The sequence below is a fragment of the Fukomys damarensis genome, unplaced genomic scaffold, assembly GCF_012274545.1.
Source record: "Fukomys damarensis isolate Sample0158 unplaced genomic scaffold, DMR_v1.0_HiC HiC_scaffold_10, whole genome shotgun sequence".
Lineage (NCBI taxonomy): Eukaryota > Metazoa > Chordata > Mammalia > Rodentia > Bathyergidae > Fukomys > Fukomys damarensis.
In genome coordinates, this window is record NW_022900922.1 from 23,808,821 (window position 1) to 23,821,190 (window position 12,370).

Sequence of the window (12,370 nt, forward strand, 5' to 3'; positions counted from 1 at the left end):
GTAGTCAATGGCTTCTAAGAAAAGGTTCAATGCAGAAATGAAAAACTGGATAATTTGGGCTTCGAAACTAAAAGTTCTTGTTCATGAAGACCAACTAATGCAAAGGCTATATATAGACTGAGAAAACATTCAAAATACACATACATTCATATCTGTATAAAGAACTCCTACATATCAATAAGACAAGTCAATTATCTTTAAATGGACAGATAATTTCCAAAGGGGAACTGTGAATGGTGAATAAACAGGAAAAGACGCTCAACATATCACCAGTTATCAGGGAAGTGGAAGCTCATCCCACAGATGTCAGACATACCCACTATGCAACAACAAAAACAGCCACAAAAGATGCCACCACCAAAGGCTGCAATATGATGTAGCAACCACAGGACATCATTTGGCAATTTCTTAAACATCAAATAGAAATTCACCACGTGACTCAGCAAGTCCACTCCTATGTATTTACTGCTAACAAATTAAAAGAGGTCCACAAAAAGCCTGCACAGAATGTGCACTACAGTTTCCTTCATGTGCCAAAGAAAACAACACAAATGTCCCTTAAGATGAGAATGGTTAAATACAAATGTCCTTTAACATGAGAATAGTTAAACAATTTGTCACATGTGTGTGTACACACACAAACACACATACACGTGTGTGTAGGAAGGTACAATAACACAGATGAATCTGAAGTACAATTTTACTCAGTAAAGAAACCAAACATTAAAGACCATGTATATCAGCTGATTCCACTTCCATGAAGTGCAGAAGCTGAAAAATGAAGCTACAGGGACAGAAATCAGAACAGCAGCTGCCTCCAGGATGAGAAGAAAGAACTGATACTTGTCAGGCAGGGAAATATTGTATACACATTGTGGACATTCCCTACAACTCAAGGAAATTCACATGAGATCCCTGCATGTATGTGCAGTATGTAATCACACCTCAATAATAAAAAGGATCGGCCTCCTGCCTCAGAAGCACAAGGTCCTGAGTTGGATCCCCGAGACTAAAAAAAGAAAAAGAAAAAGAAGATGCAATTTTGCATCTATTAAAAATATTACCACTCAATGCAAGTGAGCTGTTGATATGATTACTCTGAATCACAGGACTTTACATGTTTAAAAAGTAGTTTGGCTGTTTGTATCAACAGCCTAGCATAAGTGTGTAATTAAATTCACTTCTAGTAGGGGACAGGGATGTATCTCAGTGGTAGACTTCTTTCCTAGCATAAGAAAGGCTGTGGGTTCAGTCCCCAGCACTAGGAAAAAAAAAAAAGTTTTGTAGAACAAATGAATCATTGAGAATTTCCTTATTAAAACAAGGAGGAAAAGGCTAAGACGAACTTTCAATTTTTATTGCATATTATATATGTATGTATACTTACATACATATATTCAATTTATTTTTAAAATCTTAAGATTGTATTAGTGTATACTTAACATAAAATTTACTTATGTTCAAATTTTATCCTCATTCTGCAAATTTTCTTTTTTTTTTCCAGTGTTGGGGACTGAAACCAGGTCCTTAAGCATGCTCAGCAAGGGATCTACCTCTGAGTTGTACCCTGAGGCCTCCATATTTTTAAAATAATAATTATGTGTTGCTTTATTTGAAACCCCAAGTTTTAAAAAATTTGATTATATACTTTATTTTGGATTTGTTTGTTTTTTTTTTTTTTTTTTTTTTTTTTTTTTTTTTTTTTTTTTGTACCGGCAATCAAACTCAGGACCTTGTACTTGCAAGGCAGGCAGCAGAACCACTGAGCTAAATCCCTGGCCCTGATCATATACTTTATAAAACTTTCCCTCATTCTATAAAAGGGAAATATTTGAATTAAGAAAGTATTTTTCTGGTAACGATTACCTATCTATGTTAATATATTACTACTGAACTGTATAATCCAAAAAGGTGTATTTTAGCTGGGCATGGTGACGCATATCTGTAATCCCAGTACTTGGGAGGCTGAGGCAGGAGGATAGCTTTGAGTTCAAGACCAACCTGGGCTACACAGTGAGTTCCAGGCCAGTCTCAACTACATAGTGAGACCCTGTCTCAAAAAACCAAAAGAAAAAATAAAAAAAAGGTTTATATTTTATGATATGTACATTGTTCCTAAATTTAAAAAAAAAGAAAGTACTTTTCTGGGATTTGATTTCTAATTATTTTTTAAAGTATTCAAAGTATGAGTGACATCTGTATAGATTAAGGCCTCTAATATATTGCTTAATTATGTATTTTAAAATACTAATTCCCAAATTTCAAAAGTGGCACATTATACCCACTATGGCTAATTTCAAACTGCCTAATCCATCCATTCATTGCTTTTTCCTAACAAGATTTGCCTTGTTTGGTGTTGCAACATGCTCAGCTATAAAATACTTCCTTCCTCTGTCCTGCCTGCCATCCAGAGTAGCTGTATGATTCTGTTCTACTTAAGGAAATATAAACAGAAATCTGAACTTCTAAGAAGACTCCTCTTTTTGCAATAAAATGGCAGACTAGCTGGCACACCTCTTTGGCCCTCCACCTTTTCACTCTCTTCTAAGAGAATAGTAAACCCTTAAGTGCATCACCCACTGTAACTGGGGTTTTGTTCCACTCAACACTGATACAATGATTAACACACTGAAATGAAAAAATATACCATTACTATATACTGACAATTAAATCAATGTATCAGTGAGTTCTAAAGGAATGCCACAGACAGCGTACCTTCATAGTATTTGGTTTCATACCACACCGGTAAGTCTTCGCTATCTGTGGAGTAAGCTGGATTTCCTTGGTAAGCTGTCTCCATTTCCTACACTCGGGTTTTGTACACTGCACCTAGAAGAGAAATAAGTCAAGATCAGCAAATTGGCTAATCCTGATCTATCATTTCTATCCTCCATCACTCACTCTGCCATCTGTCAATTTCTCAGTTTGACACGTAATCATGGTATGTGTGATAATGAATTAGGGGACACTGGGTGAAGGAAATATAGGAACCCTCTGTGCTATCTTTGCAACTTTCTGTAAATGTTAAATTATTCAAAAAATTAAAAGGCCGGGGATTCAGCTCAGTGGTTCCGCCGCCCACCTTGCAAGCACAAGGACCCGAGTTTGATCCCTGGTACCAAAAAAAAATTTTTTTAAGTTTTTTTAAAAGCATGTGAATATCCATATGCAGAAGAATGAAGTCACATCAACTTAACACAAGTAAAAAAACTAATTCAAAATGGATAAACACCTAAATCCTAAGAACTAAAATGATAAAACTCTTAAAAGGAACACAGGGATGAGTTTTTGACTTTGGATTTGGCAGAGGATTCTTAGTCATTATTCCCAAAGCACAAACAAGGGGGGGCAGCTAAATTTAACTTAATTAAAATTTAAAATGCTCATGCATCAAAGGGCACTAGCAAAGTGAAAAGACAACCTATAGAAAAAATATTTGCAAATCACACATCTGATAAAGAATAAGTGCCCAGATTGTGTAAGAATTCTTACAATTCAACAAAAAGAGAAACCACTCAAACTAAAAATGAGCAAAGGACCTAAATAGACACTTCTCCAAAAAGCATATGCAAATGGCCAACAAGCACAGGAAAAGATGCATTCACCAGTTATCAGGGAAATGCAAACCAAATCCAAAGTGAGGTACCACTTCACACGCACTCCGATGGCTAGCATAAAAAACCCAAACAAAAACTGGGGAGGAAGTGGAGAAATCTGAACTCTCACACTGCTCATGGGAATGAAAATGATGCAGCACCTACAAAAAAAAGAGTATAGAGGTTCTTCAAAATTTAAACACAGAATTACCATGGGAGCCGCCATTCCATTCCTATAAATATAGAACTAACAGGATTACAAACAGGCATTCAAACAAATATTCATAGATAAATGTTCACAACAATACTATTCACAGTAGCTAAAAGGTTGAAATAGCCAAGGATTTAGCAGAGTGGTGCTGCTGTCTGCCTCGAAACAGCAAGGTTACAAGTTCAATCCAAGGTACCAAAAAAAAAAAAAGAAAAATAGGTTGAAATAACTCAAATGTCTGTCAAAAGATGAATAGAAACAAAATGAGGCCTGTTATTCCAGTGGACTATTACCTATAAAAACAGTGAAACAGTGATATAAACTACAACAAGAATGAACCTCAAAACACATTGCACTAAGTTAAAAAAGGACCCACAGCCAGACGCATGACTTCATTTATTTTGTGTTTTTGTTTTTTGAGACAAGGCTGGCCTTGAACCCACTATGTAGCCCAGGCTGGCCTCAAATGCATGGCAATCCTCCTGCCTCAGCCTCCCAAGTGCTGGGATTACAGGAGTGCACCACCAGGTCTGGAACATGATTCAATTTGTATAAAACACCCAAAATATGTAAATACACACAGACTGAAAGTATATCAGCAGATACTGTCGTCTGGAGGTTGAGTGACTGTGGCATGGGTACATGGCTTCCATTGTGGGTGACAAAAATACTGTGGAATTAAACACAGGTAGTGAGTGGCTGAATAACACTGTGAATATAGTAAATGCCACTATACTGTACATTCTAAAATGGTTAATTTTAGGTCTTGGGGAATGGTCCAACAATAGCGCTTGCGCTACATACGTAAAGAAATATGTAATAAAATGGTTAACTTTATGTTACATGAACTTGATTTCAATTTCAAAAGTTTAAGTGTGCAGAGCAGCTCAGAATTAGTTACATTAAAAAGTCAGCAAATCATTCAGTTGGTGGTATATGTATATGACATATGCAACTACTAAAATATATTTTCAGTTAATGCCTAAATGAAAAAACAGTATGAAATTAGATCAAAAAACAAAGTTATTAAAAAACTATATTCTACGTATGATTTTAAACCCAATAAAGATATGTATACAAAACCACAAAATTGTTTCAATCAACACAACAATATGAACAATAAATTAAAAAAAAAAAAAAAAAAAAAGACTATTCCCAAAACCTGTATCTTCTCCAGAGGCATCACAGAAGAAAGCAGCATCATTTTTCTTACCCAATAAGGGAGCTGCTGGTCGGCCATGAATGCTTTGGGACTGGGTTCTGTTTTGCCGTTGCTGGTCCAAATTTTTTTCCACGTAGTATATTTGTCATATCCATCTTTATGGCTAAAAACAATAAAAAGAAGTGTACCGAGCTGTAAGTTAATCCAGGTTTCAAAACATGAAGCAAGCTCCTAAGTCTTACATGAAGGACTTTGTTAGCTTTGTTACAAGGAGGGAAGTTACTATGAGCTCCGTACAGCAGCCTGGCAGAGGGGTGCTCTCATCAGTTCCGATACCTAAAACTACAGGAGAGTTAGAGTATGACTAGAAGGAAGAGTTAGGAGTATTTTCAAATGCACACTGTAAATGCTCAGGCAGCCACTAAAAAGCTACATCAATAGATGAAATACAGCCATAAAATGCTCAATTAAAATCAGAGAAGATGAAAAAAGAGACAAAGAAAAAGAAAACTGTATCATAGAGGAAATAGCAAGATGATTTATTTTAATCCAACTATAAAAGTAATCACTTAAAATAACAGCAACACATAAAAGGGACTTGCAAATTAAACAACTTACTTTTTTTTTTTTTTTTTTTTTTTTTTTTTGGGTACCGGGAATTGAACTCAGGTCCTTGCGCTTGCAAGGCAGGCCACCAAACTGCTGAGCTAAATCCCCGGCCCTTAAACAACTTACTTTTAAATGATCTTGAAACAAAGAGAAAGACAAGGGAGATTAAAAAATATTATGAACTAAAAGAAAATGATAATAAAATTATTAAAATTTATGGAATAGTGTATAGCTAAATCAGTACGTGGGGGAAATTTACAGTACTGAATATATTTATTTAAAGACAATCAAAAATCAATAAACTTAAACTTCCAACTTAAAAGAATTAAAGGAGAAATTTGACGCAAGCAGAAGAAAGTAATAAAAATCAGAGTACAATGAAATTGAAAATAAAACTAAAACCAAAATCTGATTCTATGAAAAGATCAATAAAACTTCTATGCCACCAATCAGGACAACTGAGAAGAAAGGGAAAAAAACAAAACTGATAAGAAAGGACCACTACCTGACTGTTGGCACCTGTGCCCTATTTCTGCACCCCAGCCTTACACATTATCACAGCAGCTACCAGATCCCCCAGGACTTGCAGACTAGAGAGTAAACTGTCCCATGAGAGACATCTCTCAAACCCCGAGTGCTTGCACACACAGCCATGCACACACACAGACTACAACATCAAAGGCCTGGTCACAGTTATAGCAATCGCAGCCTTGGCTGGAACAGCACAGTCATTCAGAAAGCCGAGGGATCAAGCCTTAAACATCTGCTCCCCTCCTGTGCAGCCATCCCTGCCACCACACACACCTCCAGCAATTAGCAAACAAACCTCCTGTAATAATGGTCAAAACACTCATTGCAGAAATGTTCCCCACAGGAGAGGTGGTACCATCGGGATGTGTAACCGTTTTTGGCACATCTGAAACAGCAAAAACACATAGCTTTGGTAATGAATACACATTTCTTCTCTCTTAAAAAAATTTAGCAGCATGTACTATGAGCATATTCTCCATTATCTCCATCTAAGACTCCCAACAGCCATGAGCCCACAACAGGGCAAACTGGATGGATGAATGATACATAATACAGGTTGCGTATTTCTCAGATGTAATGCTTGAGATCAGAAGTGTTCTGGACCTCAGACTCCTGGATTTTGGAATATCTGCCTAAATATAGTGGGTTACTTTGGGAACTGAATTGCAGTCTAATACAAAATTCATTTGTTTCATACATACCTTACATACATAGCCAAAGGTCATGTTATACAAAATTTTTATGGCACCTACACTTTGACTTAGACCCGCCATTACCTGACAGCAGGTGTGGAAGTCATGACTTGTACTTGTAGCATCATGCTTACACTCAAAACACTTTGGACTGTAAAGCATTTTGGATTTCAGTTTGGAGAAGCTCTACACATAATACACATTGAGGACACAGAGATGTGTACAGTGGTACTTAACCTGGCTGGCTGCCTGGGTCTTGGGAGTCTTGCCAAGATTTCCTGAGGCTTTAAGGGTGTTTTGAGACGTGAAATGATGTCACTACACTTGCTCCAAGTCTGCATGTGTGCAGGACAGAAGGTTCCAGACGTAACACTGGCCCAGGACTAGGGAGTCATGAGTCTGGCCACCCACACCCTGAACACCACACAGGCAGTCTAGCAACATTAACCTGTCAGAGAGCTGTTGACACCGCAAGAAAAGAAAAAAATCACACCAGTGGGAACATCAGCACACCCCCTCTCTGAGCATAAAAAAACAGGATCTGTTTCCTAGGTTTACTGATGATTTTTTATATTTAACTTAAAAAGATCACAGGTGCTCTACCCGGACAAAAATGGCAGGACTGCAATTAAGGTCACAGTTTCTCTGAGACCTGTGTATAGGTAGAGGAAGAAGAGTCATGTTATATGAGGGAGAAAGGAATTACAGTAAAAAGTGAAAAGTAAACAGGTGCTGGTCCCCACTGAAGCGTAAGAGTCCTTTCAACCATGTCACCACTCTGCGCTGGTCCCAGTCAACCCCTGGGACAGGTGCAGCTAAGGTTGGTTGCACTGGAGGACACTGTATTGCAGAATTGATACTGGCGTGGTCTCTCCCTGCAGAGGGAGTGTAACGAGGTGTGTCAGGAGGCTGTGGTGAGCAGCGGATGCCTGAGCAATGTCTGTTATCAGAGGCCTTACAGTATCTGCCTCTACCATTAAGAAAACTCTCCTCACAAATGGTTTTCCTGTGTAACATGCTCTCCCGTACAGAACATAAGGCCAGTCCTCGCCCTGCTGAACAGACCTTTCTGAAGCACTTGCAAAGCACACAGGACACGTCGCAGTACAGCCTGCCTTTTCACATTTCCGGTATTTCTTCTCGGACACACCATCTTCATCCTCATCTGTTGTCTCCGTTACTTTCTTCTTTGCCTGTGGGAAAACCAGCTGAGGTTAAGGTTTCACAGGACTGACAAGGAGTGACAGCAGTGAGTTTACTAAAAACATGGACGTGCTGGAAGTTCTCTTGTTTTGTGCTGGGGATGCGACCCAGGGCCTCTTCATTAAGCTACCTTCCCAGCCCTATTGATCTAGCTATCTCTAGCTAGCTACTTATTTTTGAGACAAGGTCATGCTCAATCACTCAGGCTGAGTTCCAACTTGCACTCTTCCCACCTCAGCCTCCCAGAGTCCCAGGATTACCAGCACGCACTATTACACCAGGCTGCATCAGAAGCTCTAAACGTGAAAGTCAACCACCTTCTGGCAGTAGAATAGGCACTGACTGACCCAGCAAGTTCTTCACAACTCCACTGTGCAAATAATTCACTACCTTGCTAGAGATACAGAAACAGCTTTTTAACCATAGGAATCTAACAAAGCAAATCCATGTGAGCCTTTCTTAGGAAAGAGGACATCAGAATAAACAAAAGTCACTCTCAAACTAAGAATTCTTTCTTTCCTTAGAACTCTTTCAGTATCACAGATTTAAAAACTAGAAAAAGAACTGTATCATTCCATTTTTCTCTTAAGCAGGCCAAACACTGTACCTAAGGTAAAGAAAGAGCAAAGCCCTACAGATAAACCCTAACCAAACCCAAGCGACTCTGCAATGAGGTCTCCGTCACTCAGAATGACGTCCAAGGCCAGCAGGATCTGACCCAGCCTCCTAACTTGGAAGCAACTGCACACTGCAATTCCTGGACCACCCTATGCTCATCCACACTAGGCCTTTACCCTCACAAAAGTCCTCCTGGCCAGACAGGCAACTGTTTTCTACAGCCTATCACTTTATCATGCAGCATTATGAAATAGTGTGAATTTCTCCACTAGGGTGCAATCACTTTGAGGCCTGGCACTGACGTCTTTCTGGCTCATTGTAATATTTCTATGTACTCAAATAAGGTTTGTCGAGTGAACAAATGAATACTACCTGCCTACCGGAGCTCCTCAAAGGAAGGCTATCTGGAGTTAGATCAAATGCTGTTCTTTTCTTTGACCTTCCCCGAGGGGCTGCCATTGCATTAGAGATCTGAAAGAAAAAAACAAAAACAAAAATAACACCATTAAGTCAGCTTCTGCTGATGTTTTCAAAAGACAAGGAGCAAAGCTGTTAGGTAATTTAGGAGTGAGTGCGTTCTCTGAAGTAGGACCACCCGAGTATAAAACCACCACTTCCGAGGTACGTTAGGGAACCACACCAAGTCTCAGTACTGTCCTAAGTAAAAGGGGCACAGAAAGACAGTGCTGTGAAAACTAAACCAAATTACCCCCACAAAGCACCACTCCCGGCCAAAGTACGCATTGACATTCCTACACATATTTAAAACTGAGAAGACACATGAATAACCAATGAATACATTACACACTGTTTGTAAAATTCATTGGAGAAAAAATACAGCTTTTGTTATGTCCCTTTCCATTTACTGTTTGTTAGCAGTTCCTGAATTCTGATGTCTAGTGTGCTTAAAAAAAAGAGAAACTCATTCATTCCTTTTGGGTAAAACTCAAAATGTATCAGATACACTGGTCACTATTAAATAAAGAAATTCGGATTAGACAAAAGTACTGGTGTCTTCTACGAAAAAAATCTTGTGTGTTCTCAAGCTAGTCTAGTAACAATACAGTTAAAAAAAGATTAAGAATCGAAGTCTACATGAGAAATAATGCATAGTAACACAAAAGACTGACAGCTACTAGAAGTTTTCTGTTAACTGGGTGTGGTGGCGCACGCCTGTAATCCCAGCTCTTGGGAGGCTGAGGCAGGAGGATCGCTGCGAGTTCAAGACCAGCCTGGGCTACGTAGTGAGTTCCAGGTCAGTCTCAACTACATAGTGAAACCCTGTCTCAAAAAACCAAAAAAAAAAAAAAAATCCAAAAGCAGAAAAGTGACACTATTAACTACAACTTCGCATACATAATTCTAATCTTGAAGAAAAGCTCCGAGAGCTTGTAATTTTGAACTATTTCATATTTGTGAGGCATACGAACATCCTTTGGAATACTGTTAATGGCTTATTAATACCCTATGGAAAAACTTTACCACCTCCACTAATGGAGAAATCTTGGTATCAGTAGAACAGATCATTCTTTGACTTCACTTCATCTTCATTTTCTTAGGACCAATACATTAGCTTTGAGTTCTAAAATATATTATAGTTCTTTGAGCATTAAATTACCAGTTAGGATGGCTAGAGATGTAGCTCAGTGGTAAAGGATGACATTAGCATGCATGAGGTCCCAGATTCAATCCTCAGCACCAAAATAAATAAATACATTTCCAGTTAGTTCTACAGCTTCCATATACAGTTAGATAGAATGCTAATAATGTTAGAAACACTATCCACCTAGTCACTCTTATACTCAAAGAAGGCTTTCCAGATAAAAGGTTGTCTCTAACAAATCATTTCCTATATGTAAATATTAATTCTCATACATATAATGCATCTCTTCATTTACATAGAAAAACATAGTCCTCACATTATAAATAAAATGAACCACAAATATTAAACACATATGTATATAGTTTATGTAAATACATAGTATATACAAATATTATAGCAAAAATATCTGAGGTCCAATGTGGAATTTAGGAACATAAATTAAACCAGTCTAGGTTCATACATTAGACCGTCAGCTAGGAATGCTCATGTTCTAAAAGAAAACATAATTCCCAGAAATTTCATATAATGCTTTAATCTAACAGTACACTAAAAAGTATGTGCTTAATGCAAAAAAGAATAATATAATTCAAGAAGTGGTTGCAGGGTGTAGTGGTGCATGCCCGTAATCTCAGCACTTGGGAGGCTGAGGCAGGAGAATTGCCATGAGTTCCAGGCCAGCCTGGGCTACATAGTGAACTGAAGACCAGGCTGAACTACATAGCAAGACTCTGTCTCAAAAGAAAAAAAAAAAAAGTGATTAAAGAGGAAATGAAAACCTAAGCTATAAAAGCCATTATTAAATTTGAGTGGTTTTTTAAAGATATACATTTTCACCTTAATAATATAACTGAGTTATATACTGCCATTTTTTGGCACTTAATTTAATCTCAGTATTTCCACTGTTGCTGAGTATTTATGTCTTGAAGGAAAGAAAAAATTTAGGTTGGAAAGACTAAAATAGCTGTGCTTTTAAATTCAACCTTTGAAATACTAACTAAACTGTAATTAAACCAGTATACTGAAAGTTTCCCCACTCAATTCTTCAAATGAAACAATTAAACATAATCATTTTATTTCATATCCAATTTTTATGTGCATTTCTTCCTAATTTTAAATACACAGCTTTGATTTTAACGTAATAAAAAGTGGGGTGTGCTTTTGTAAATATGTAAGCAGAAATATAAATACGAAAATATGTAGTTCTGTATTTAAATAATCCCAGGTTTTTGTTTTGTGTTTTTCAGTACTAGGGATAGAACTAGGGCTTCACACTGAGTTACAGCCCAGCCCTTTTTTAATTTTGAGGCAGGACCTAAGTTGCTAAATTGCCCACACTGGGCTGGAACTTGAGAGTGTCCAGCCTCAGCCTCCCAGGGGGCTGGGATTCAGAGTTATGTGCTACCACACTTGGCTTCAATAAGAGATTTTTAAAACACAAAATTCATGACAACATGAATCAAAAGGGCTCCAAATTAGAATAAATATGTATCGTACAATCAGCATAATTTCTACAAACTGGACAAACTACTAGAAACTTCAGACATTTTTCACAGCGCCATTTAAGACAAGGCAAAACTTGCTTCCTATCGTTCCCTGGCTAATCAATTTTTCAGAAAAATTGAACCAGTACAATAACTCAATTTTGAATTATTCAATATCCAGTTCAATAATTCAGTCCTGAATCATCAAGTGCTTAGATGTCTTCTGCCGACTTCTCTGCCTACAAGACAATTAATTATTGATGGTGATTGTCTTTTGCACCTTTTGAAGAAAACCTCCCCCACCTCACTGGCCTTTCTTCTGCTAAAATGACTTAAAAACGAAATAAAAACTGACAACAAGAGTGCGGAAAGGTGTGTACATTTGGAGGGACCCCACCCCCAACCAAAGCGGCCCACGGAGCCCAGCAAACTCACCCAGGGGAAGACTGGGCCTCTGTCTGGCTGGGTTCCAGATCTCTGAACCCCAACTTCGTCCCGGCTGGGCCTGCCCCTGCCTTCCCCTCTCACCCGCTACTTGAGGGTGAGTGCGGGCCGGTGCTCCCCTAACCGGCACCCACCTCGCTGCTGCACCTGCGAGGCTCCGCGGGCTCCTGCTCTCGGGACTGGGGACCGCGGGGGGACGCGGCTGTGACATCCCCCAGAC

At 38.5% G+C, this 12,370-nt stretch overlaps 1 protein-coding gene across 4 annotated transcripts in view; it reads right to left on the reverse strand.

Moving 5' to 3' along the window:
• The window catches only part of Kdm1b (lysine demethylase 1B), a 50,150-nt gene extending 37,835 nt beyond the window's left edge, over positions 1-12,315 (reverse strand). For 3 of the 4 annotated variants that reach the window (XM_010622923.3, XM_010622922.3, XM_010622921.3), the window contains exons 1-6: positions 12,142-12,315; positions 8,995-9,093; positions 7,867-7,994; positions 6,405-6,494; positions 5,021-5,132; positions 2,716-2,829 (exon numbers count right to left, since the gene is read on the reverse strand). In XM_010622923.3, the coding sequence (XP_010621225.1) occupies positions 2,716-2,829; positions 5,021-5,132; positions 6,405-6,494; positions 7,867-7,994; positions 8,995-9,081 (531 nt within the window). In that variant the 5' untranslated portion in view covers positions 9,082-9,093; positions 12,142-12,315. Of the gene's footprint in view, positions 1-2,715; positions 2,830-5,020; positions 5,133-5,211; positions 5,312-6,404; positions 6,495-7,866; positions 7,995-8,994; positions 9,094-12,141 lie in introns of those variants that run through there. The other variant, XM_033761899.1, reaches the window with a different exon arrangement.
• Between the last annotated feature and the right edge of the window lie 55 nt (positions 12,316-12,370).